At 35.5% G+C, this 26,064-nt stretch overlaps 5 protein-coding genes across 8 annotated transcripts; 2 read left to right on the forward strand and 3 right to left on the reverse strand.

Moving 5' to 3' along the window:
• Positions 1-1,061: 1,061 nt before the first annotated feature.
• PLDEPSILON (phospholipase D alpha 4) lies at positions 1,062-3,953 on the forward strand. Its single transcript, XM_016314413.3, has 4 exons — positions 1,062-1,241; positions 1,331-1,888; positions 1,978-3,172; positions 3,268-3,953. Exons 1-4 carry the CDS (start codon positions 1,146-1,148, stop codon positions 3,708-3,710), a joined length of 2,292 nt encoding a protein of 763 aa, XP_016169899.1. The 5' UTR covers positions 1,062-1,145; the 3' UTR covers positions 3,711-3,953.
• A 167-nt stretch (positions 3,954-4,120) lies between these two features.
• LOC107612707 (DNA double-strand break repair protein) lies at positions 4,121-9,682 on the reverse strand. 3 transcript variants are annotated; one of them, XR_015896420.1, is made up of 7 exons: positions 9,552-9,681; positions 8,747-9,324; positions 8,489-8,634; positions 8,181-8,269; positions 7,877-8,096; positions 4,729-4,926; positions 4,121-4,587 (listed from the first exon to the last, which is right to left on the reverse strand). XR_015896420.1 is itself a non-coding variant. In XM_088496862.1 (5 exons), exons 2-5 carry the CDS (start codon positions 9,289-9,291, stop codon positions 8,013-8,015), a joined length of 864 nt encoding a protein of 287 aa, XP_088352988.1. In that variant the 5' UTR covers positions 9,292-9,324; positions 9,552-9,682; the 3' UTR covers positions 7,749-8,012. The 3 variants fall into 3 exon arrangements, 1 of the variants encoding a protein (XP_088352988.1); XR_015896419.1 differs by having other exon boundaries at positions 4,121-4,926; positions 9,552-9,682; XM_088496862.1 differs by lacking the exons at positions 4,121-4,587; positions 4,729-4,926 and having other exon boundaries at positions 7,749-8,096; positions 9,552-9,682.
• A 1,667-nt stretch (positions 9,683-11,349) lies between these two features.
• CYP90D1 (cytochrome P450, family 90, subfamily D, polypeptide 1) lies at positions 11,350-15,522 on the reverse strand. Of its 2 annotated transcripts, XM_088497050.1 has the most exons (9): positions 15,423-15,522; positions 14,986-15,141; positions 14,592-14,916; positions 13,997-14,146; positions 13,663-13,908; positions 13,098-13,187; positions 12,689-12,874; positions 12,477-12,598; positions 11,350-11,671 (listed from the first exon to the last, which is right to left on the reverse strand). In XM_088497050.1, exons 2-9 carry the CDS (start codon positions 15,102-15,104, stop codon positions 11,581-11,583), a joined length of 1,329 nt encoding a protein of 442 aa, XP_088353176.1. In that variant the 5' UTR covers positions 15,105-15,141; positions 15,423-15,522; the 3' UTR covers positions 11,350-11,580. The 2 variants fall into 2 exon arrangements, with proteins under 2 accessions (XP_088353176.1, XP_016169900.1); XM_016314414.3 differs by lacking the exon at positions 15,423-15,522 and having other exon boundaries at positions 14,986-15,366.
• Positions 15,523-18,925: 3,403 nt separating this feature from the next.
• Positions 18,926-22,699, reverse strand: RH20 (DEA(D/H)-box RNA helicase family protein). Its single transcript, XM_016315662.3, has 10 exons — positions 22,531-22,699; positions 22,132-22,394; positions 21,801-21,980; positions 21,555-21,716; positions 21,270-21,424; positions 20,552-20,644; positions 20,364-20,449; positions 20,052-20,278; positions 19,609-19,842; positions 18,926-19,233 (listed from the first exon to the last, which is right to left on the reverse strand). Exons 1-10 carry the CDS (start codon positions 22,584-22,586, stop codon positions 19,184-19,186), a joined length of 1,506 nt encoding a protein of 501 aa, XP_016171148.1. The 5' UTR covers positions 22,587-22,699; the 3' UTR covers positions 18,926-19,183.
• Positions 22,700-22,848: 149 nt separating this feature from the next.
• LOC107613955 (Ribonuclease III family protein) lies at positions 22,849-25,510 on the forward strand. The gene is made up of 7 exons (XM_088496744.1): positions 22,849-23,157; positions 23,265-23,404; positions 23,507-23,596; positions 24,041-24,093; positions 24,313-24,415; positions 24,729-24,833; positions 24,943-25,510. Exons 1-7 carry the CDS (start codon positions 22,893-22,895, stop codon positions 24,964-24,966), a joined length of 780 nt encoding a protein of 259 aa, XP_088352870.1. The 5' UTR covers positions 22,849-22,892; the 3' UTR covers positions 24,967-25,510.
• The last annotated feature ends 554 nt before the right edge of the window (positions 25,511-26,064 follow it).

Raw genomic sequence — 26,064 nt, forward strand, 5'->3', positions numbered from 1 at the left:
CTCTGTTGGTTCTATACTTTCGCAAAATTTTCAATTAGGTCTCTATACTTTTTTTCTTTTAATTGAGTCTTTGCACAAATTTTTTTTAATTGGGTTCCTATATTTTTTTTCCTTTTATTTAGGTCCCTATACCAATTTTTTTTTTTAGTTGGGTCCCTATAAAATTAAGCCAATTACTACTAAGAGGGACTTAATTGAAAAAAAAATAGTGCAGGAACCCAATTAAAAAGAAAAAAAGTGTAGGGACCTAATTGAAAATTTCACGAAACTATAGAGACCAACAGAGTAATTAAACCAAAAAAAATTATTATTCTAGTTACAATAATGCTAGGGAACCAAGATGGTTCTAGCAAAAAACCAGCCAAATGCCTCTGGGTGAATCCAAAATCTCTATATGGATGGTATTTATACTATGTATTAAGATGTTTTTTTCTTTGTAAATTGGATGATTCTGAATATGTTTTTTGATTTATCATGTTTTAAGCATTTAGAGAGAGAAGGGGGGTGAAGAGACAGAAACTAATTGAATCAGTTTCCATGATTCACGTTGCAATGATACATCTCCTCCTAATTTGAATGTGGTGAAATATTTAATAACCAATATTTTAAATCATAAATATATAAAAGTAATTACTATATTTATAATTAATTAAGTTGATCCATTTTTGGCTGATTTGGAGTTGGTTCCATATACTTTTCTTTCTAGTTAATAATTAATACGACTAGAAATTCTAGTGGTGATGCAGTTGACACGAAATTGTTTGAATCCAACAAAACTGTTCCAGCTTTAATTAATTAATTAATTAATATTGGATTAATATAACAAAGTCAGCCTCTTAATCCTCTGCATATTCTTCTTAATTGACCATCATATTGATTTGGTCTTTTCCTGTGTTTTGAGTTCAAGAAACTTGTGCTTCAAGCGAAAACTTGTTGGAAGGTTAACTACAAGTTTTTCCAAGCTCCCCTCTAACAGTTTAATTGCATTTTAAGGTCCCTTCTTTTTGCTTCTTCATCTGCATTATGTAGCACCACCAACCTCATAGAACCTTTATATATGAAATGTGATCATATATATTCAGTTTACCTCAAAAGTCAAAGCAAAGTTGATAGTTTTCTCATTGTGAAAAAGTTGCTACAAGGTTATGGCAGTAATGGAAGAAAAGCATTCTCTTCTCCATGGAACAATTGAAGCTACTATCTTTGATGCCACACCTTATTCTCCTTCATTTCCCTTTAATGTGAGTTTTAGATAACTATCATTCTATATAGTATTTACATTATTCTCAGTTTTGAAATAACTGTCATGTCTCTTTTTTTGTTTTAACAGTGTCTATGTCCAAATGGAAAGCCTGCTTTTGTGACCATCAAAATAGGCAACAAGGTGATGGCAAAAACTACACAAGAAAGAGGGCGTGTGTGGAACCAAACTTTTCAGATTCAATGTGCTCATCCATGTGATTCAACCATCACCATCACTCTGAAAACATCATGTTCCATATTGGGAAAATTCCAAATTAAGGCTCAGCAATTGAAAGAAGGAAGCTTCATGAATGGTTTCCTCCCCCTCCTAATGGAAAATGGAAAACCAAGCACACAACTCAAGTTGAGGTTCATATTATGGTTTAAGCCAGCAGATTTGGAGACAAGTTGGGCAAAGATAATTAGCAGTGGGGATTATAAAGGGATTAATGATGCTACATTCCCTCAGAGGTCTAATTGTCAAGTTAAGCTCTATCATGATGCTCATCATTCACATGATTTTCAACCTCCTTTTGATCTATGTGGAGCACCAAGAAATCTATGGGAGGATGTCTACAAAGCAATTGAGGGTGCAAAGTATTTAATTTACATTGCAGGGTGGTCCTTCAATCCCAACATGATTCTGGTAAATAAGAAAATATCATATCATTCATACCATTTTTGATAATATACATGTTGGTTTTGATAAAGTTGCACTCATGCTATTTTGTTCAGGTTAGAGATCCTCAAACAGAAATCCCACATGCCAGAGAAGTAAAGTTGGGTGAACTATTGAAGAGGAAAGCAGATGAAGGAGTGGCTGTGAGGATTATGATTTGGGATGATGAGACATCTTTGCCTTTTATTAAGATCAAAGGTGTTATGAACACCCATGATGAAGAATCTTTTGCTTACTTCAAACACACAAAAGTAATATGCAGAAAATGTCCAAGATTACACCATAAGTTCCCCACAGTCTTTGCTCACCACCAGAAAACTATAACTGTGGACACCAGAGCACCCAACAACTCTGCTAATGAAAGAGAGATTCTGAGCTTCTTGGGTGGTGTTGATCTCTGTGATGGTCGGTACGACACAGAGACACACTCGTTGTTCCGAACACTTGACAAGGAATCTCATTACCATGACTTCTACCAGACAAACATTGCAGGAGCTAGCCTCAACAAAGGAGGGCCAAGAGAGCCATGGCATGATGCTCATGCTTGTGTAACTGGTGAGGCTGCATGGGATGTTTTAACAAATTTTGAGCAAAGATGGACAAAGCAATGTGATCCTTCTCTTCTAGTCCCTGCCAACACCTTAGTAAAGCTCTATCCTTCTTTTGCAAGTAATCCCTCTGAGAGGGATTGGAAAGTTCAGGTATACCGGTCGATTGATCATGTATCTGCTAGTCAAATGTTTAGAAAGCTTACTGTTGAGAGAAGCATACATGAGGCTTATGTGGAAGCGATTAGGCGCGCCGATAAATTCATATATATTGAGAACCAATATTTCATTGGAGGGTGCCATATGTGGGAGAAAGATAGTTATAGTGGCTGTGGAAATCTGATTCCAGTTGAGATTGCACTCAAGGTGGTTAGTAAGATCAAAGCAAAAGAGAGGTTTGCAGTGTACATAGTAATACCAATGTGGCCAGAAGGTGTTCCTGAAAGTGAACCAGTTCAAGATATACTGCATTGGACCAGAGAAACAATGGCAATGATGTATGGATTAATTGGAGAAGCAATACAAGAAAGTGGTGAACCTGGGCACCCAAGAGACTACTTGAATTTCTTCTGCCTTGCAAATAGGGAACAGAAGGGAATAGATGAGTTTCTTCCACCACATTCTCCACATCCTGAAACACAATACTGGAATGCACAGAAAAACAGAAGGTTCATGGTTTATGTCCATTCCAAGATCATGATTGGTATGAAATCATTACATTATTGTTGATTAGTTACAGTAACTTATGTTGCTCATTCTATGAAAGTGCTTAATTTTGTTGGTTCTTTCTATGAATAGTGGACGACCTATACATATTAATAGGATCAGCCAATGTGAACCAAAGATCCATGGATGGGCAAAGGGACACAGAGATTGCCATAGGATGCTACCAGTCTCAAGATGGAGCTGAGTCTGACAAACTCATGAATCATGGTGATATTCATGCATACAGAATGTCACTGTGGTATGAACACACCCGGAGCACTGATGAACTGTTCTTGGAGCCGGAAAGGTTGGATTGTGTGCATAGAATGCGGTTGATAGGAGATAAAATGTGGCAAGTGTACAGGAATGAAGAGATTGTGGACATGGATGGTGTGCACCTTGTAACATACCCCATTAAGGTAACACAAGAAGGGTGTGTAGAGGACATGCCTAATGGTGAAGATTATTTTCCTGATACAAAATGTTTAGTGAAAGGAAAGAGATCTAAATTACTACCCCCTCTATTTACCACTTAGCAATATGGGCACACAAAAACAAGACTAACAATTCTTTTGTGTATATCCCTTTTTCCTTCTCAACCAAAAAAAAGATATATATCGCTTTTCCCTTTCAGTAGTGTTCATGTACATTATGAATTTATGATTCTGATAAAAGCAGAGACCTTGTACATTTGCTGATGATTGGTGTTGACAAGAGGGCTGAAACAACATCCGATGTAAATTCAAATTACTTAATAATATTGTTTAGTCTTTCCATTGCTCTGAGTGATATGGAAACGAATTTCTAAGTGAAATCCTAACAGTGAATGAAATCAAATCGCAGTTAATTTCCGAGCAAAAAGTCCTGTTCATGCAAATCTCAGCATAACATCAATAAAATTATAATGCTTCATCTGCAGCTATATTAGTCTAGTTATTGAAGAATAGAAAACAAAAAATGATTATCTTCATAGATTAACTTTAAAAAAAAAAAAAAAATTTATAACAGCACCAAAAGGTATAGTAAATCAAATCTGTGAAACATATTTGAGTCCAAGGAAGTACAATGCATGGAACACACGATGACGGAACCGTGGCGGTTATATGAAAAATCTCGATGGAATAATGAATAATCAAATGATAGTAGTAAAGTTCTTTGCCATGTATAACACATGATCATGAAAATGAGTGCGGAGAAGCGTTGAAATGACTATCGAACAGGTTTCAAGCTAAATCTGATTATATAGCAACGACCTTAAGGCATGATTCATTGGCCTAACTTCAAATATTGGTGGTATGAAGTAGTCTGCATCAACCTGAATTTGAGGCATGTGTTGAAAAATATCTAAACGGAGACATCCCTTCCTCCAGAAACCACATTTAGCAACATCTGAAGCAATCATTCATGAACCATCTACCAGACAAAAATTGTGTCACAACTTTCAGCATTACCATTTGTAAGTCGAAACAATCCGTGACCACCACCTAAGCTTCATATCCAATCTCAGAATATATGATCCCAGCCAAAAATGGCATGCTAATATATGTAGTTTACCTTGACGCAACAAGCTATCTAAGTACATCCTCTTGATTGACCAGTCTTTAGCTCACAACGGGAAAATTCATCCCATTTGCATTTCAAAATCAATCAAGAACACACTGTTGTTCCTCAAAATCTTGCAACATTAAGGCCAAAAGACGTGGACAGTTTTCCTCATTTCAAAGTCCCCTACAAAATTTCCCAGCCTCTCATCTGCAACAATAATAGAAAACATCAGTTACTTGAATATGCGTGCAAAGGGGGGGAGAAAACATTAAAAATAAAAAATATATATATAAAAAGACAAGTGCATGAACATTACTCTTAATGCCATATCATATAGAAAAGCCTTATCGAAACAAAATAAAATGAGAACTACAAGATACGGGAGCAATCTTGAAACTATAAGAAACTAATGAGGAAGCCAAATGACTGTTAGCATCCTTCATCCTGACCAAGTGTAACAAAAACCTCCTCAAGAGATTCATGACATTAATCACTAAAGTACTTGTTATAATGAAATGTGTCCTGGTATTTCCAATCCAGTTGGACACTGGAACAGCATTATAAGCAACTCCAAAGCCTCTGACTCCCCAGGGAAGCTGACTATTCATCTTTTCTAGAGAAGACTCAAACTTACTCTAGAGATAGCCAACTCCGAGTGCTTCATGTTCAAGTCAGCAGTAACTACTAGCCCTGGGTTAATGCTCCTAAATTAATATAGCCTACATGAATTACTGAGAGAAGTAGCAACATCAACTCACCACTTGAAAGGAATTCAACCTATAAGTTGCAAGCGTCCAACTTTAGCCATGAATCCATCCAAGTTAATTGGATGGTCAGGTATTCCAGAAGCAATCAACCATACTTCACAAAATGATAGTAGGTCTTAAATTGTGAGTCTTTAACTTCACTTCAAAAACTAGCTCAACGGGAAAGGGATGCTAAAGTACTTATAAAGGCTGTCTTTGCATATCCATAAAAAATGTAGAAGCTTACACACCACAATGACAGCCACATGATTGGTTCTGATACTGCCTTAACAAGGTTGGACTCCAGAGTTTGATATCTTCATGTAATGCGGGACTTAATGATGTAACAATTTGTTAAGATACAAACCAATATCTCAACCTTCCTTTCACTCCTATTAGATTGATAATGACAACTGGGACCTATGTGAAGGTTTTGCATCCTTTAGCTTTCCAGGCAGCTTCAATTGTCGAAGCACCTAACTAATAAATATGAATACAGAAGATTCAATTTCGTAGGAATGGATGCATTGCAGCTAATATTATACTACTGCTTAAAGTCGAATTAGAAGGCTAGATTCCTAAACATTACTCTAAATTTTCTGGTTAGATAACATTCCTAGAAACAAAATCTGATGATGGAACTTGGTGACCTAATACAGGTGTGCAACTACTAGTTTATATTAAGCAGAATACTAAACCTTTACATGATGGTAATCAGAAGGGTAACACATAGCAAGTTCCATACTTGTTACATCATTTAGACCAATAAAATAAGCAGAATACTTGCCTATGAGCTTCAGATCCCCAGCTCGCCTCCAGACATACTTCAGGTTGAAAGTCTTCTCTTCAGATATTCCACAGTGATGGTTGCAATATATGATAGAATTTTGGGCATCATGAAGATTTCAGCAACCCAACCAATATGAAGAATGGGAAACTCCCTGATGTATGAGATTCACTCTTCATGTTGAATGGGTATAGAACTAACTTACCCCTTGAATCCTAGTGCCGGTCAGATTTGTAAGCTAACATACATCTCATTCTACATCGACAGCAGCCAATTTCTGGCCCTCTTCAAATAAACAGTGAACAAGAGCAGTACAAGACCTAATACACTACCATCTTGCTGGGAAAATCCACTTGTTTAAAATCAGGCTCTAACATGTACCACTACAGCACTTAATAGTTTGAAGCATTCGAGGTCCAATCAAACTGAACATGTTTTAAAGCATGGCCAAATAATGGTGCAAAATACTTCTGAATCTGTATTCACTCCATCCAATTTCATTGTTCTTGGGGTTTTCCTCACGACAAAGTATCATAGGGTATTGGGCATCGTATGCACCAACAAACAACTGCTTCTGGACAAACGCAACACGCTTCTACCATCCACCACCCATCCTCCATGCCAGCAAAAAGCAGTAGTTACCACCAGCAACTTAGCAGAGAAAACAAAACAAAAGGTTGAATATTTCAAAAACCGAACATCTCGTCCAGGCATGTATATTAAATCCGATATTTGATTACAGCCACCGTCAATACAAGCACCTTTTCCAGCAATGAAACTAAACAAAGTCCCAAAAACTTAACTAAATATGAAACCCTAGAGCTTAATTTCCAGGAAATGGATATCTTACATTCGTTCAGCCATTAGCAACATAATCACCCACAAGGTTATATTCCCAAAAATTTATGCAGGATGCCTCCTTTATCAGTTGCAGGACTACAATGACTAATCCTAATAAAATCCATCAGGTGAGGAACACCATACTGCTCTTCAGTGAAGTTTATCCAATCTTAGAAATAGCTATAACTGAGATTTATCACATCAAGCCTAAAGAAACATACTCTATATTCTCCTTCAAACTGTAACGTCTCATTTTGTTCACCTCAGTAAACAACAGAATACCTAATATAAATTATGCCCCAAGTTCCTCTCTGTCTGATGACTGCTGTGACAGAAATAATTACCCACTAGATGGGACTAATTTCAATATCACACATCCACACTCCATCTGTGCAGCACCATTTATTTAACATATTGCTAGATTACTAAAACTTCAACAAGGAGCACTGATAATAATAATGATACAACTTAAGTATCCATCGCCCTCTAAAACAGCTATCCACGATCACCCACCAAATACTGAATCTCAGGCAACATGTTTCAGCACATGGGAACTATACCTCATTTCATCTCATGAATTATTTAAAACATGTCTTTCCGAGAAGAAAGATAGACAACAATAATAGCCAAAAGCAATAATAAAAAAACTAGAAATATGTATCAATGGAAGATAGATAAATTTAAGTTTCATCATACTAGGTTTTGAACTTAGACATATTGCAACAACTTTCCCTATAAATACGAAACAAAGCAACACCGAAACCTATATATGCTAGTTACGAACCAATTATAACCAGAAAATAAGCATTGATGAGGCATGCACAGATAGAAGGATGCCAAACTCAATCACAGCCATGGTGTTAACACGGGCTAAAGTGATGGCAAGCCTCTCTTCTTCACCAACAGCGATCACTTGAATTTCAACGGCGATTAGTGCGAGACTTCTCAGGTCCTTTCCTTGAAGTAGCACCTGCCCCATACAGAGGACCTTTCTCCACAGCACCCTAGACAGAAGCATATAAGAGGTGAATAAAGCCTTGAAGGTGAAGCCTAACATTTAAAACTTATAAATTAAGGATGACACATACCAGGTGAACGCCATATGGTCCATATCCATCTGCATACAGAGCTGGATAACCCCCTTTGGGGCTACCAAACTGTGTTCCATAAGGCCCACCTTTGTAAATGATTAGAAAACAAAACATCATCATTTTAATTATTTAGATCATCAATAAATGGAGGATACAACTCTATTAAGGCCATCTATTGGTCTAATTGAATGACCTTCCTTATTCAAGCCATTAAATCAAATCAGGCAATTATAACTTTTCTAACAACCCATACAGTTAATAAAACACAAGAAGATATCTATAGAAGGATAACATAGAGGTCATACCAGCACCCCACTGTCTGCCATCAACACTAGCAAGCTCTGCACGTAGCTTCTCCACTTCCCGAGCCATGGAAACCATGTTTTTCTCCATTGATTGCCTTTGTTCCATGAACTCTATGTTTGCCTTCTTTTCATAATCCATCATGGTTCTAAAAAGCAAAAACTAATCACCATCAGTTTAAGCTAACAAATTCAGGAATGCACATCAGAGAAGGGCTCGAAGCAGAATATGGGAACTGCGATCACAGCAGAGCCACACACCTTGCACGCATTAGCTCCTGGCGTAGGCCATCAATCTCGGACTTCAACATGGGAATCTGTTTATTATCAGCTTGTAACCTTGCAACATCCTGATTAAGCGTCTGAACCTTCCCTGTAAGTTCTTGCTTAAGAGTGTTAAGTTTCTGAACCTCGGCTCGCAGCTGCGCAACCTCACTCTTCAGGGGCTCGGCAGCCCTGAGATCAGACTCCATCTTCCTTCCTTTGTCAATGAGCTCCCTGGAATGCAGCTCATGCTCAGCACGAATATCACCAATGGCAAGGTTCATACGGTGAAGTTCCTCCTTGGCAGCAGCAAGGTCACGCTGCAATACCACACGGTCCTCAATGAGCCTGCGGTTGTCAGCCACAACCCTACGCATCTCGGCATGCTGCAATTCGAGTTCTTCTTCGAGGAGGGCGGCGGGATGCGGCGGGGGGATGGCTGGGCGGGGAATGGGAGGAGGCGGGCGGGCATAAGGGGCGTCGGAAGGGTAACCCCGGCGGGAACTCAAGGGTTCCCGGTGATGAACGCGGTGCCTTGACATTTGAAGTAAGCCCTACCTTATCTACCTAACAACCTATAATAATCTCACAAACACATATGATATAATATATTTCATTTCTTTAGAAAATATCAAATCTTTAGAAATCATGAACGAAGTTCTGCTGACGTAAACAGAAACTAGGAAAATGAATGATAGAAAGAAAAGATGAATGAAATCGGATTTCAATATGAGCGAGAGAGAGAGACAGAGACAGAGACAGAGACAGAGAGAGACAGAGAGGTTAAGGGGAAAAAGCGAACCTTGTGAGAGGGAGAAGATGAAGATGAAGGTGTAGGGTGATGCTGATGTGATCGAAGAGCAGAAAAGAAGGTCGTGTTCTTCCTCTCTGCGGCAGCGGAAGGCAAACACAAAAGACACAACCGCAATTCTTATCAACGGCGTCGTTTCAAACTCTTAAAAATAATGGACCAACAGTTGGGTTGGATTGGGCTTATATTGGGCTTTCTTTCATAAATAATGGCCCATAAGTAAAACTCTATATAGAGAAGCCCAATATCAATACCAACAAATAGAACAACCAAAAAGACATACTTGAAAAAGAATTTGTTCCTTGACCAAAAAAGAAAAAGAATTTGTTCCTCACCAAAAAAAAAAAAAAGAATTTGTTGATCCATATTCTTTTTTTTATACTTACTCTTCTTCTTTTTTTTTTTTTTTTTTTTTTTTTTTTTTTTTTTTTTTTTTTTACTAAAGATAGGAGACTCGAACCCGCAACCTCTTAATTGAGTATGGGGAGACTATGCCTTTTTTTATACTTACTCTTGGTTCTTAGAAATTTCTCTAATAAATGAATTAAAAAGTTCAATCCAACATTTGACAAATTAATTTTTAAATATTTTTTAGCTGATGTAATTCACCAAAATAAGTGATTGAAGTGCTGCACATCGATATGAACTGGTTTACTTTTTATAACCTGCAAAAAACCTAGAGAAGAATTATACGTTCTAGAAGAAAATACATATTATCTTTTGTAAACTGCAAAAAATTTCAATAGCCTATATAACCTGTTTTAAAGAAATTCACATTTTTTGAAACCATATACAATTGTTTCAGCCTATATTTGAAAGATAACAATGGAACGGATTATCAAATAATTTGTTTATACGGAAAACTGAATTGTATTGATCAAATGTAGAAGTACAAGAGAGAGAGAGAGAGAGAATTTTTTGAGCTAGTAAAATGTAAAAATCTTAGACCCACAAAATGATCTTGGCGCCGTTACAAGTGAAACTACTTCATTCAGATCTAGTATACCTAAAATTTAGTATTATGTTTGTTTTGAGGTACTGAGACAGAGACTGAGAGGCTGAGATTTAGTATTATGTTTGTTGGCTCAGAGATTGGTACTAAAATTTCTGTTTCTGTTTCTAAAATTCCAGTATTTCAATACCTCCAAAAAGTGAGGATACAGGGGACTGAAATTTTTAGAGACAGAGATTGAAACTTTAATAATATTTTATACCTAAAATACCTTCATTTTAATTAATTAATTCTAATTTTACTTTTTGTACAAATTAAATTAGAGTTTCATTCTTGTTTTAATTTCTGTCTCCCACTTTGTACTAAACAGAATACTGAGATTTATTTCTGTCTCTGTCTCTCAATCTCAGTCTTTCAGTTTCTGTCTCTCCATCAAACGCTACTTAAATGTTTGTGGCTGTGGGTCCCCAATAATCTCCATATCAAAACTCAAAAGCATGAATGATACATTTATATATGGGGTGTATAGAGTTCCATCAAGTTGTCCTATGAATTTCATCATTATCACATGGGTCCCTTAAACTCAAAACTATTATTCCACTTACTCTTCTTATTCAATCTTTCCCCTACCCTCTTCCAAAGCAAATCCAAAAGCTAACAAAAGAAAGAACAACAACAAAAAGCATATCTACCCTTCCTTCTCTAAAACCACCAAAAAAAAAAAAATGCATACAAGGTGAAATGGGAAAGAAGAATTAGTGAAAAGTAAAATGCCTAATTGAGGGTCCCTCAAAAGATGAAACCTTTTGTTTTGTGTTGTCTTGATGTGCAAAGACAAAAGCAAAGGGGACAAATTCATTAACCTTACATATGAAAGTTCCCCACACGTGTGTACATATTAACCAACCTTCTTCATGGACCCCCTTTTTTTCTTTCCTAGCTATTCTTTTCGATCTTGTCTTTTTTTTCTTTGTTGGTTTAATAAATGTTAAATAAGATAAATTTTGATGGTTGATTACTCAACATTTTTGGGTTTTTATTGCCAATTAATTAATACATAGATTTTCTCTAAGATTCCACTCTTCTAACCAAGATTGGCATCCTCCTTTTCATTCTTACTGTTGGGAAATTCACAATTGTATCTTCTTCTGCATACCATCTGTTCATGAAAAACACCAAGAGAGTTTCAGATTCCTAACTAGTAGTCATATATAGGGTAGCAAAAAAAAAAGCACTATAAAGATTGCATGTTTATTATGAGGACCAAGCTAATCTCAAGTTGTAGCATAGAGTATCTTCCTAGAGGATGGTGCAATAAGACATGATCTATAGACCTAAGGAATAATATCAACAACATGCAATTTGTCTCCAAGCTAAAAAAACAAAAAAAGAAAAAGAAAACAGTTCCAATAAGTAAATAAAGTTTCTTTCTTAGTGGAGTTGTGTAATTTGCACATTATTTAACATATCAAATAATATAATATTGTCTCTCTTATAAAATTATATCCACAACATCTCTACCACAATCACATGTTAAACAATACTAAAATTTATGTGAAAAAGAAAGGTACTTTCTGCACTCCCAAAATCACAGACAAATGCATCCTTTTATGTTCCATACTATGTAAAATACATAGTATATGCTTGAATAATATTTCTCTTGTTCTCATCATCAACAAGAAGACAAAGTGACAAACACATGGACTTAGGTTGCTTGACCAGTCAATTATTCCTTTCTAGCCCTGTACATATACACATTTCTATAATTCTGTCATTTCTTAAATAGCATAATCACATACATACATGTGTGGAATCTATGGCTTCACCTGAATTTAGTAGTACATATATATTTTCTTTGACATGTATCTTGTGTTTTCAACTATTCTGTTACTTTATTGGAAGTAAATTCAATGTGTTAAGTGATTCAATAGAGAATTAAATGCAGAATGAGAATTGATGAGCACCTAAATTGAGTGACCAAGTGATGCAAGAAGATAGAAGCCTCAAGCCTAGCCAAGTCAAGGCCAGGGCACAATCTTTGTCCACCTCCAAAAGGAGTGAAATTGCAAGTGCTTGTGTCTTTGTCCTGTCATCACCCCAACAATTTGTTTTGCTAAATAACTAGAAGATTAACAATAAACAACTAAGTGTGTTATAGTTTGTATGGTTCTCTTACTTGCCACCTCCATGGATTGAATTGGTAAGGCTTGTCATAGTTTTTGTCATCTAGATGAATTGATCTAAAATATGCTAACACACACCATCCTTTTGGTATAAAATACCCTTTTATTTCTACATCTTTCATAGCCTTTCTCATAACTCCAATTATTACATTTCCTATCCTCAAAGTTTCTGTGATAACCTGCATAAGTAAGCAGCCATACTATATGTATATCAAAATACAACTAATATATAACAAAATACGCATTAAAAATATTAAAACAACACGTATATTTATACACAAATACATACTAACTAAGTAACTAATTTAGTAGCTGGATTTTGGTATAGAAGTAGCATTTTTGGTAAGCCAAATACATTAGTAAACCATATATAATTTAATATATCATTTATGTTTGACTTACTGTTTGAGTAAATGGTAATGATAAGTAATCACTCCAATTCAAGGGCTCCCCAAGCTGATCTTTGAGTTTCTTAAGCTTCACATTCTCCTCCTATTACCAACAGTGGAACCATTTACCAAAGAAGTGATTAATCAGTAATCACTTCAGTCAAATTTTGTCCACAACAAAATTATTTGATCATTTACCAAGATTTGTTAATCAGATATTCCTTGACATTAACATAGAATTTAAGTGGATGAAATTTTCTACAATTGTGATGTTTGCTTCTCTTTATAGGGTTCATTCATTGTCAATTTGTCTATTTGTCCAAGAATAGAACTTAGAATCTTTAATAATAACAGAACAAGAAATGACATCATGGTTTCACAAAATGTAATTTTCACAATAAAATAACAAAAAGTTGTTCTAGTTTTATATTAAGGCCTATAGGTAACTATGCAAAACCACTAATTAACCAAATAATTAAGAGTGACAGTATTTTGAAACTGAACAATGTGCTGGAACTAATTTTAATGTAATTTCTTTATTTGTAAAATAAAATAAAAAATAAAATAAAATGGCATACTCTCAATTGTTGCAAAGCAGTGGGGCATTCTGATAAATACTTTACAGCAAGAGTCATAAGAACTGGCACTGAATCCTCCCCTGGAATCATCATATCAATCATATTATCTGCTATTAATTCATCTGTTAACCTGTCATTTTCATCATTCAGAAGCACATCCACCACATCTTTTGGAACTTTGGAGATTCCACATTCTCTTCTACTTTCAATAGTTCTCAGCATTAACTTCACCATCTTCTTTTTTGCCTGAAAAAATAAAAAACAATTAGGCTAAAAATCATAGCATGAAGTAATATAAAAAAAAAATATATCCAATTAATGACTTACCACTTACCTGTAAGGATTGATGAAGTTTAGTTCCTGGCAAATTTATTGGTAGAGACATGAGGCCAGACATGAATTCCTGAAAATGTTTCTTCAGAAGCTCCATTTCTTCACCAGGATCCAAACTAATCAATGCCTTGGCTAGTACTTGAAAGGCAATCTGGTGTGATAATTGGTATGATATATTAAAAAATAATATAACATCATAATAATTGTGAATATCATTTTCAAGGCAGCATAATCCATGCAAAATGATTATGAACCCCATAAAAAGACAACTGGAATTTTTTGACTTTTGTAATCTTAGCTGCTGTCTACTATTTCACCTTGAAACTCAAGTATGAGCCAGACAAATAACTATGTCACCTAATATAATTTTTATTTTTACAATTCAACAAGCTTAATGAGAATGAGAATGAGAGCTTCACCTTGTTATACAACTTTGCATTTGTAACATTCACAAATGTCTATTTTTTGAACAGATTTTTTTCATCTTTACTATCTCAGTGTCTTTGTAGACACTAGACTTGGATTTGAAGACAAAATATCAAACTTGGGAGATGGATAGAGAACAGAGAAATAAGAAGGAAAGAAAGAAAGCTAACATTTTTTGTCTCATCTTGTATGTATACAGGTTGATCCTCCTTCCAATTAGTCATTGATTGTTGGACATAGTTCTGCATCTCTCTAGTGATCTGAACCTTAAGCTGCTGAGACTTGAAGAAAGCTCCAACTAGTCCATGTATTCTCCTCTGCAAGCTTCCATTGATGAGCAAAATGGAAGACTTTCCCATCAACTCAGTCAGAGACTTGGGATAGGAAGGAACAAAAGCCTTTGCATCACTTTGCAGAATGAACTTATTAACTTCTGCATCTGTGGACACAATTGTTGGGCTCCCAAATATGTGAGACTTAAACACCTTCCCATACCTGCAAAAATTCAAGTTTTATATAAGAATTTAATGTATCTGAATACAATTTATTTTGAGATGAACTTACATGCTGCGACGCTTGTCCATGAAGCTCTCAGGATGATCAGAGTAGGCACAGGAAATAAACTCAATGGTTTCACCAACAAAAGGCCATCCAAGAGTGCCTAAGGGAAGTTGATTATTCATGTGTTTAGATTTGATGAGTCTAAGCCATGTGATCCTTCTGTAGAAGAGGATGAAGAACAAGAGTAATGGTGTCACAAACACAATCCAAACATTTTTGTCCATTTTTCTTTTCTATTATGACACTATATATTTGGCTTAAATATTGCTATATGATTCATAAGAAGTTTTATTGAGTGTTGTGAAGTGATGAAGTATGAGCAAAAGTGTTGTGATAGTGAGAATATTTATATATGCAATGCATTGAGAAAAAAAGAAGTATAGTACTATATATAGACTATAGATACAAGATTGCCTTTTAATTTTTACTGATGCTACTACCTTTGGACTTAACTGAGGTCAATACTCAAATAGTTTAATAGTTTTGCTCTGAATTTTGGGAATGTTATCTTCAGCTTCATTTAATTTAACTTAGTCTCTGTCTGTCTATTACAATATACTATATATCACAACTTGCTGAATATGATGATGAGGCAAATTATATAAATTTGTTTGGTTTTCTGCTCAATCAGCTATTAGTCAGTGTCATTCACATGTGAGTAGATTATAGTAGTACTATTATTTTAATTGAATAATTAAGTTTAAATAGTAACTTGGAACATCAAATGGAATGAAGTAATTATGTATTGTTCTATGTAGATATTTATATATACCTTCATATTGATATTAAATTTATATATAACAAGACACTATGTGTTGTTCATCATGATCAAGAGACGTGATGGATTTGAGCAAAATTTGCTGGTCTCAGCACATAAATACTTGAAGGTTCTTAGGTAGCGTTTGTTTTGAGGTATTGAGACAGAGACTGAGAGACTGAGACTTAGTATCATGTTTGTTGGTTTAGAGATTGATACTAAAATTTCTGTCTCTGTCCCTAAAATTTCAGTATTTCAGTACCTCCAAAAAGTAGGGACACAGGGGACTACAATTTTTAGAGATGAAGACTGAAACTTTAATAATATTTTATACTTAAAATATTCTCATTTCAATTAATTAATTCCAATTTTACCCTTTATACAAATTAAATTAGAGTTTTATTTTTATTTTAATTTCTGTCTCTCACTTTGTACCAAATAGAATATTGATATTTATTTCAATTTCTGTCTCTCAGTCTCAGTCTTTCCGTCTCTATCTCTCTACCAAACGCTAAGAGTACTTATTTAGATTATTGTATTGTTTCTATTTTTTTGTTTTTATCTTCTGGGAGTCTTCTCATTATTGTTGATGTAAAAGAAGGAAGAGACAGAAAATGTCAAGCATTATGTTTCATTAATAGTGATAGATAATAAGTTAGGCTTTTCAAATCTTGACTCTCAGTAAAATATGAAATCTAAGTTTTTGATTTAGTAGTTCAAAAATGTTATGCACAAAAGAAAAATATTTATCATATCAGTTACTATATGTATTTATGTATGAATACATGTGTTATTTTACATATTTTTAACATGTATTTTATACAAGTGACTAATTATTCTAATAAAGATGACAAAAATATTTCTCATGATGATTTTAGTTTAAAAAGTGACTTATTTGTTTTGCCACACTTTAAACAAAGATAACATTTTTATATAGCATATAAAAATCAAGTCCTAAAATCTATATCCAATGGTCAAAATGAAGTATATTTATATGAAGACAATTATAAAATCTTCGTTGGAGTATCTACGTTTTTATAAGGTTTAATTACTTTGTTGGTCCTTACAGTTTCGCGAAATTTTCAATTAGGTCCCTATACTTTTTTTCCTTTTAATTGAGTCCTTGCACCAAATTTTTTTTTTTAATTAGGTCCCTACACTTTTTTTTCCTTTTATTTAGATCCCTATACCAATTCTTTTTTTTTAGTTGGGTCCCTATAAAATTAAGCCAATTACTACTAGGAGGGACTTAATTGAAAAAAAAAATTAGTGCAGGAACCTAATTAAAAAGAAAAAAAGTATAGAAACCTAATTAAAAATTTCACGAAACTATAGAGACCAACAGAGTAATTAAACCTTTTTATAAATAGGTAACATAGTTGTGAATAGTTTTGACATAAATGAATAAAGGAGAATTGAATTACCCCACAAATTAAGGGAATGAATGATTAATGTTGTTGTAGATTAAGGGCGTCCCCCACCTTTTCTTTCTTTCTTTGTTTGGGTTCGTGCATTCATGTGAGACTCAATTAGTCCAACCACAATGCTCCATCATCATCAAAATTATGTCCCAATCCAATCTTCCCTCATAACCTCTCGTGTTACAATCATTTCCACTCTTTCTAATATTATATAATATATATATATATGGTAGAGCCCCCTCATACATGTGCTTTTTTCTTTAACCAAAATTACTATACTATTGTTTTTAAGTACAATTAAATTAAGAAATTGGGAGAGTGCTAGCATTAGTATATTCTCTTAATTGGACCTAACAAGGATAAGAGTGCCAAATTTGTATATAAAAGTAAATAATCTCTTTTCCAAGGAGAAAATGAAGATTCCATGTGCTTACCCATGTATGATTAAGCTTTTATAAATCTTTGTTTTTTTTTTTTGGTTTACTAATTCCCCAACCCGACAGGTTAAGGACTAATCCGTCGCGGATCTGAACTCCATTTAAGGGTCTGCCGCTGGCCAATGAATTGCTGCATGCATAAGGTAGGGTTCGAACTCCCGACACTTACTTAAGCGGACGAGTGAGCTGACCACTCGACCAACCCAAGTTAACCCAAGTTGGTTTTTATAAATCTTTGTTTGACTATGTTGTCAATAGCTCCTTTATATTGATTTCGCAATGGCCCATTTCTTGATTACCCTTTAAAAAGAAGAAAAAGGAAAAGAAAAATTCTAATTCTAAACTCAAAATAATCAGCTAGCGCAGCGTTTGTATCTTTGGTTATTTAAATTAATCTTCATGCAAGCGACCTAGTTCAACATTCAAATTTCACACTCCGGTGTATCATCATAACAACTTAGATTACTTGTTTATATCTTTCTCTCTTGCTTTTTAAGTTCCATTTAATTATTCAACAAGATCATCATTTAGAATCTTAGAAAAGAATGACCATACGTGCGTATAAGAACTATGCAATAATAACTTCAGTGGCATGCGGAATACCTTTTTCAAATTTTGTTGGCATTTCATTATAGTAAAACATTATATATAGGAATAGGAATATATATTGATTCAAATATTTTAACTATATATAGTAGCATTGTTATAGAGGTTCTATGTTGTGGGAACTCGTAGAGTCTGCATGGTACCGTACCCTGTCCACGTCCAAGGGAATTGTGCATGTTTGCATTAAGCTCACGTGACCAGAACTCGATGCTTAAAAAAAAAGCATTCTAAATTTGCAAACCCAAATAAATAAAAGAAAAAAAATAATGTTTATACTAATTTATATATATACTTTGTACATCTTTCTTTTATAGTATTAAAACAAATTTTTTATCTACATTGTGTATAACCACTTTTAACTATAAAAAATAAAATAAGTTTAAAAAATGATGTATACAACATTTATTATTGTAAATATGATAACCAATGAGACTCATGTAGGTATATTTAAGAAAACTTCTATAACCAAGAAAGATCCTTCCAGAATGAATCTTATAAAGGATACTTAACAGTAAATAATATAATTCAATTAAAGTTCTTTAATTAAGGCTTCTGATGATAAAAAAAACTTGAAGTGCTTTTAGTACATTAATAGCTTGAAGCATTCATTCTTCCAATCTCAAAGTCCACTTTAAACATAGGAAGCCATCGTATTTTTCATTTTATTTTCCTCTGTGCCGAGTAGCTTAGCCACAAAGAGTAAAAACAATGCAGTGACATAATTAAATCAAATGCGACTGCAAAATGAATTGATGGGGTATGAACTATCGAGTATAAACAAGTGTTTTGATTTTACAGTGATACAAGGCTTCTCCATGTTCTATGGACATTCGAACCAAGTAAGGAAGAAGAGTCTAACAAAAGCTGTAAACCAAATTCCTACCACCATTCTTACAAAACCTAATTTAAAAGGACAGTAATAATGGGTCAGGTCGTAACATCAAGGACATCATCGCTGAAGACCGGGCCATCTCCATCGATTAGCTCCACGGGCGACTGCTGCCATAACCCTTCCCTCGGTCTCGGAAACCTGATTTGTTGTTGCAGAAATTAAAGATCTCATAAATAAAACCGTCCCATAAACGAGGCACAAAATTCTACAAGCAAAGCATGTTATCAAGCATATTAATGAACAGGCCTCCCGGCCCAGGATAGAATTTGAGAACAACTGATGCATGCCTACAGTAAGCATTTTGGATAGAATCCTTAAGAGACTGCCATGGCATCATGGTAAAGTTCAATTTTGGCAGACCAGGGCAAGAGACCAAAGGAACAAGAAGTCCCTTTGGATCCATGCCATTCGGGAATAACTAAGACATGCACTCAAACCAAAAAAAAAACGGCTGGGGCAAAGAACTAATGTTATATGTTAGCCAAGTTATACGAGTGTCCACGGTTAACAGACCTGATGGCGGAGGAGGTGCACCACGCCCCATTGCAGCCAATTCAGGGCTCACTCTTTGTCCAGCTTCCTCAAGTATGGTTATAAGTTCCTTTGCAAATCTGGCATTAGCAGCTGTGAAAAACGTGTATGCAGTTCCTTTTGCACCAGCTCTCCCTGTCCGACCAATACGATGTACATAATCTTCAAGTGATCCCGGGAAGTCATAATTTATCACATACTTCACATCCTTCACATCTGTCAGTAAATAGACAATAGATGATACCAGATTCTTGGGAAGCAGTAGAAAGCAATTCTACCTCAAAAAGAAAAACTCATGTAGAATTTATCCATCATTAAGACAATTTCAATTATGATCCGGTTGATGCACAAATATCAAAAAACGAAATATCTGATGCGATAGAAATATAGAATGATTAAATGAGCACAAACACAAGCTTCTATACCTAAACCCCGAGCTGCCACATCTGTTGCAGTCATTATTGGACTCTTTCCAGATTTAAACTCTGAGAGCACCCAATCTCTTTCTGCTTGACTTTTATCTCCATGAATTGATAGTGCGGGCCAACCATCCATGCGGAGCTGCCTAGTGATCTGATCACATCCCTTCTTGGTATCCATGAATATCAGTATTCGGCTGCCGTCCATGATGTCCTCCAGCAGCTTCACCAATCTGATAAATTAGACAACTCCATTAAATGGTCCCATATGATGGGGTAATAATGTTAGGTAATGAAAATAAGCAGAACATCTCCTACTTGTCATATTTCTGCTTTTCAGGAACAATGTCAACATATTGTCGTATGGCATGGTTAGCTTTTAAATCTGAAGAACCTATAATTACCTGCAAAATGGTTACAAAAATCAATTCAATCTCAAATTACACATAAAATTCTCAGCACGTATGATATCCATAGAAAGATAAATGAAAATGAAAGTATCTCACTTTGTATGGGTTATAAAGGAACTGCCTTGCCAATTGTTCAACCTCCTTTGGCCAGGTAGCACTCCAGTACAGAGTCTGACGATCTGGACGAATCTACATAAATTTGAAAAAAATATTAATCAGACAACCAGAAGAATAAAATTCCAGTTGCAGCTTCAGAAATCTATCTTTGCTAATTTAGGTCACATAGATTGGTGTCAACTTTTATGATGAGGCTGTCTAAATCACAAGGTAATCTATTCAGCAAGTGATGCAGAATAATGTCTCCTGAAATTAGTATATCGTCTGAAAGAAAACAGTAGGTATCTATTGCTGCATTTGTTGAACCTCAACCTTGCACTTCTTCAAAAGAAAAGGGATTGTGTATAAGATAACATAATTTCATTTTGATTTTCCGTGGGCTTTTCAGCCAGCAATTGCTACAAAAGGGAAAGGGTCGTGTGATATCTTACAGTGTTGCCATTCTATTGCGTAGCTGTTTTTTTTTTTTCTGTATATTGTTGGTTTGCTTTACTAAGTTGGAACCTTTCTAACATATAAAATTCTCTTATCCACCCAAAAGAAAACAGAATTGGGTTACAAAAAAAATATAGCAAGCCTTGGAAATTTGAGCCACCAGAAAATGGAAGCAAACAAATTTCCCACCCAATATTACTTTATGACATTTCTCAAGATTGTACTATTTTAAAATAAGAATAAGATGATATAATAGAGTCACCTGTGAGACAATCTTCCTTATCTGAGGATCAAACCCCATGTCCAACATCCTATCAGCTTCATCCAATACTAGGTATGTGACCCTCCGCAAGTTAGTATGATTTGACTCAAGCATATCAATTAACCTTCCGGGAGTAGCAATTACAATCTCAACGCCTAACCCAAAAATGAACAGAAGTATCATCAGATTCAAAACTATAACACAATAAAAGCTGCATCAAGAGGAGGGTGGAACTTGCAATGGAAAGGTAAGTCCTGGCATTGTAATACTTACTTCACCACATACCTTTCTGGAGATCACGCACCTGAGGCCCCTTTGGAACCCCACCATAGATGCATGTACTCTTAATCCTTGACGACGCACCAAATTTAGTAGCCTCCTGTTGTATTTGGACGGCAAGTTCACGAGTTGGGGCCAAAACTAACACAATTGGTCCATCTCCAGGATCTGAAAACATTGTTCCAAATTCTTAGAATACACAACAAAAAAGAAGCTTAACAACTCAGTCATACAGCATCATTATTCCCTTACCTAGAATTGGCTGAGCATTTACATGAACTATGGCTGGCAACAAGTAAGCAAGCGTCTTCCCTGACCCTGTTTCCGCAATTCCGATCAGATCGCGCCCTTTCAAAGCCATTGGCCAACCCTGAGATTGAATGGGCGTAGGTTCGACAAAGCCAGCTTTCTTAATCTCTTGCAGTACATATTCTAATTAAAGTTCAATGTTGTGAAATCAGTACAATGTTGGAAACACAGCAGCACCCACATAATCTCACAGAAACTCTTCCATTTCACTCGAATACAGTCATATTCAAACAATTCCACTACACTATTCTGGTCAGAAAGGAGATTAATATACCTGGAAAGCCAACATCGTGAAAGGACTTGACAGGTTTGGGGACGTCACGGCCTTCAACGGTGATTTCCCTGCGGAGACGGTAGTCGTCAACCTCGGACTCAGTCATTGCCCTAACGGAAGGCGATTCATGGTAGAAATTCTTCTCGAAATGGGGCAAGCCGTCCAAATTGAGCTTCCTTGGGGAGGCTCCACCGTCATCGTAATCCCTTCTACTAGAAGCTGAAGCTGAAGCTGAAGCCGGAGGTGCTCCTAGCCCCGAATCGCTAAACACACACAAAAAAAATGATTCCATTTTGAATTGTTACGTTCCAGTTTGTAATGAATTGAAGTAGGAGCTGAGAAGAGAAACCCTAGAAAGGAAGCTGAAGTAGAAATGGAGTAAGAAGGAATGACGTTTACCTTCTCCGGTCACGATAGGAAGCTGGGTCGGCGGCGCGGCTGTCGTAACGGCTCATGGCGGTGACTGGGGAGTTCGATAAGCAGCGAGAGTCGTAGTAGAAGCAGAGCACGACCACCAACTGGCAAAGGTTTTATTAAATCCTCATGGTAATTTAATTTAATTTAATTAATAATTATTTTTTTCATATGATTTGGGCCAGCAAGGTAAAAAATATATGGGCCGAAAACTTGACCTTACACTTGGGCCTTGTTGGACCAAAGCAGAACCCAATAGGCCCAATAGGAGATAAATATCTTCTCGAGATTTCACTTTAGCTTTATCCGTAACTACCTTCAGTTGAGTTCGAAGTTCGAAGCTAATAATGCAGGGTCTATACGGTGCCGCGACGGCGACGGCGACGGCGACGGCGTCTTCGTCATCATGTTTGGTGAAATTAAGAGTGAGGGCTTCATGGGACACACAACAGAGACTAACATACAACCCCAACGCGCCTCGCAAGCTCACCAAGCAGCTTCAAACTCGGACTCTCACACAAATCCAGTCGCCTCCGACGACCACTGCAACCACGCGTAAAGATGAATTCATCAATGATCTTCTCAAACGCGCCACTCCTCCCTCCGCGACTGGTATTTAACTAGTTACCTAATTGACTAATTCCGTTACTATAAGCTTCAAAAATGTTTATATTTTCGTAGTCTTAGCTGAATGAAATGAAGTGAATGTATAATTGTAGATAGAGAGAAAGAAAAAGAAGAAGATGATGAAACATACTTAGGATATGAGAAGTGGTTACCGACTCCACCTAAAGTGGTGAAGCCTCGATCTGTATTCAATGCTGCAACGTTAGCTTATATCGGTGATTGCATATATGAGGTCTCTTACTTTCTCATTGCTTATTTATTTATGAATATAAATTATTTTTTATTTATTAGGTTTTTCTTTTTTTTTTTTTTCTTTTTTAAATGAAATTTGCAGCTCTATGCCCGTAGGCACTTTTTATTCCCTCCCCTCAGTATTGAAGAATACAATGATCGTGTCATGGCAGTGGTGCGATGTGAAGCTCAGGTATGACATTTAAAAATAAATAAATAAATGAAATTTAATCAGTGGTTCTTTAACTCAATGTTTTGCTGTTTATGCAATGAAGGTAGATGATTGAGATGCTGCTTCTTGAATAGTGTTGTGAACTTCTATTTTTTGTAATGGGCATATTTCATTGTGGAAAATGTCATTGAGTTGTGATAATAAGATGGTCATTATGATTATTATTATTATTATTAGTAGTAGTAGACTAGTAGTGGTGGTTTTCATTCCTTGTAAGTATGAACTCTTGTTCGCAAACTTAAGAAGGCTTTTTTCCCTCAAAGGCTGTGTTTTTTAAAGAGTTTCTTCATTTTCCTGTAATAATCATTGTTGTGTCTTTTTGGTGCTCCTAAAGTGAATAAGTATGTGAGATATATGGCTTCTGTCGGCCACTGATATAATTTTTGTGTTGATTTCATATTCCAGGATGCATTGCTTCAGAGGCTTCTTAACAGTAACTTTTTATCAGATCAAGAGAGGTACTGATACACTAATCTCTGCAACCATTTGTTTTTAACTATTTATAGATTTATGTTATTTCAATATTTTTCTGATACAAGATACTGCTACGCTAATCTCATAGTGGTTCAATACAGGCTTAGATACACTTACCATGGTAAGGTTGGCAGATCATAAAAGATCTGTTAAAATTTCTTTTATCAGCTTATGGCTTTAAATTTTTTTTTTTTTTTTTTCAGGGATGTTCTTCGATGGGGAAAGAATATTATTTCAAGCAAAACCAAGACAAAAAGGCGTGCTGGTGCAGCTGTATACAACAGAGCATCTTCACTAGAAACATTGGTCAGTACTTTCGGATGTAACTCTTGCATAAAATAGTTCTCTTTTTTCTTGGGAGTTTTCTGTGAATATTTGTCTTGAGTTTAAATTGGGGATTACAAATGTAACACACTATTATATGAAACTAATTTGATTATTTAAAGACTAGTGAAATCATGTATGGCAATTTAAGCTTGGTTTTTTGTTGCAACTTACAAGATTAATGGATGAATCCATTAGTATTGTTCATTAGTAGTTGAGGATCAAAGAATTTGAGAAGTATGAAACAGAGTTGCTATTTACGCCTCTTCCCTAACGAGGAGATCTATTGGAATAGGTTGGCTATCTTTATTTGACAAATGTGAATCGCTTGGAAAAGCTAATGTCGGAGTTGGGATTCTCAGTTGATTCAGCAATGCCATTGAATTTGGAAGAAGCAATAGTAAGTCTTCATAGTTCATACTATCTAGTCTCACTTGGACTGTTTGCTTTCTGCATAGACATCTATGATATAGCCGAATAGATGAAAATTACCATCTTTATGCTTGAAGGCAGCTGAGTTGAACAATGGATAGATGTGATCTTCAGCCGACCCTACATTGGAGCAGGCAAAACAACTTGTTGAATATCAGGTTCAATTCATTGTGTTCTTCTGCAAAACTTTAGTGACTTGACTCCCTCTTTTTACTTGTTCACTGGAGATGCTGTACCAGTACCACACATCAACCACACATATTCTGCCATGCACCAGAAGCCTTTTTGTAGGTCTTTTATAAGATAAAAATTCTGTTATACAAAGGCTGTAATCACATAAATTACATCTTTTCTTCAGAGGGATACAACCTGAAGATCTCTGGTTGTATGTGGTAGAGTACTGCAATGGTTTAAGAGATTTTGGTTGAGTTTGGTATAGCTAATTTGTTTATTTGGGATAATATTTGAATGTTATGCAGAGAAGATAGGGACCAAATATCTATTTTGTAGTATTATTTAGAAATTCCAATCCCATAATTTGTAATTATGCATGTTCGAAAGGTTTTTCCTTATGCACTGTTTTTCTGTATCATAAATTAAGATTTATATTGGAATTTTGGCAGTTAAGATAGCAAGCTTAACAAAGTGAAACCCTCTCAACTAGTCAACTATATTCATCCCAAACAACTTGTGAAAATAAAAAAGGACTAAGCAGCATGCTGGGGGATAAGTGATAATAATACTATCTTGTCTGTATAGGTAAGTGCAACTTGATTCCATAAACTTTAGTTTGTGGTATTGGTTGTGAATGTTGCATTACGGAAAAGTCAGCCAGATAAGGTCTCAACAGAATGTTATCACAAGTTCATGGCCCTGAATGTATGATATTTTATGCTTCAAGAATAAAGTTGACTATATGTGTCTGAAATTGTAAATACATTACATGAATGCTCATTTAATTGGAGGAGGAAGAGAAGAACATGAGGGCCTACCATCCCTAAGTTTTCTGGATATGCTTCCAGTAAATAGGGTCATGCTTAATACATGTCATTCCCATCACATAGGCAGATAACCTGTCTCATCCCATTTAAAGCGTTTTGCCTCAATATTCCACAGATTATATGATGTGAGCAGAAATATATTCAAAACCTTCAACTTGACTGCCATAAAATTGCATGTTGATGTTCCTCTTTTTTTTT

The sequence above is a fragment of the Arachis ipaensis genome, chromosome B8 (genome assembly GCF_059453495.1).
Source record: "Arachis ipaensis isolate K30076 ecotype BB chromosome B8, ASM5945349v1, whole genome shotgun sequence".
Taxonomy (NCBI): Eukaryota; Viridiplantae; Streptophyta; class Magnoliopsida; order Fabales; family Fabaceae; genus Arachis; species Arachis ipaensis.

Excerpts from the sequence above, each read along its gene's own strand:
- LOC107613955 (XM_088496744.1), top strand. The coding sequence starts at position 22,893 with ATGCAGGGTCTATACGGTGCCGCGACGGCGACGGCGACGGCGACGGCG. Across the intron at positions 23,158-23,264 it reads CACTCCTCCCTCCGCGACTG|ATAGAGAGAAAGAAAAAGAA; the intron begins GTATTTAACTAG and ends GTATAATTGTAG. Across the intron at positions 24,416-24,728 it reads CATCTTCACTAGAAACATTG|GTTGGCTATCTTTATTTGAC; the intron begins GTCAGTACTTTC and ends CTATTGGAATAG.
- PLDEPSILON (XM_016314413.3), top strand. The coding sequence starts at position 1,146 with ATGGCAGTAATGGAAGAAAAGCATTCTCTTCTCCATGGAACAATTGAA. Across the intron at positions 1,242-1,330 it reads CTCCTTCATTTCCCTTTAAT|TGTCTATGTCCAAATGGAAA; the intron begins GTGAGTTTTAGA and ends TTGTTTTAACAG. Across the intron at positions 1,889-1,977 it reads TCAATCCCAACATGATTCTG|GTTAGAGATCCTCAAACAGA; the intron begins GTAAATAAGAAA and ends TATTTTGTTCAG.
- CYP90D1 (XM_016314414.3), bottom strand. The coding sequence starts at position 15,206 with ATGGACAAAAATGTTTGGATTGTGTTTGTGACACCATTACTCTTGTTC. Across the intron at positions 14,917-14,985 it reads ATGGACAAGCGTCGCAGCAT|GTATGGGAAGGTGTTTAAGT; the intron begins GTAAGTTCATCT and ends GAATTTTTGCAG. Across the intron at positions 13,188-13,662 it reads CTGCTTTGCAACAATTGAGA|GAGGAGAATGTGAAGCTTAA; the intron begins GTATGCCATTTT and ends TGTTGGTAATAG.
- RH20 (XM_016315662.3), bottom strand. The coding sequence starts at position 22,586 with ATGAGCCGTTACGACAGCCGCGCCGCCGACCCAGCTTCCTATCGTGAC. Across the intron at positions 20,450-20,551 it reads TCCTTTATAACCCATACAAA|GTAATTATAGGTTCTTCAGA; the intron begins GTGAGATACTTT and ends ACCATTTTGCAG. Across the intron at positions 19,234-19,608 it reads TGCACCTCCTCCGCCATCAG|GTTTCCGAGACCGAGGGAAG; the intron begins GTCTGTTAACCG and ends ACAACAAATCAG.
- LOC107612707 (XM_088496862.1), bottom strand. The coding sequence starts at position 9,291 with ATGTCAAGGCACCGCGTTCATCACCGGGAACCCTTGAGTTCCCGCCGG. Across the intron at positions 8,635-8,746 it reads CAGGAGCTAATGCGTGCAAG|AACCATGATGGATTATGAAA; the intron begins GTGTGTGGCTCT and ends TTTGCTTTTTAG. Across the intron at positions 8,270-8,488 it reads TGGCAGACAGTGGGGTGCTG|GTGGGCCTTATGGAACACAG; the intron begins GTATGACCTCTA and ends TCATTTACAAAG.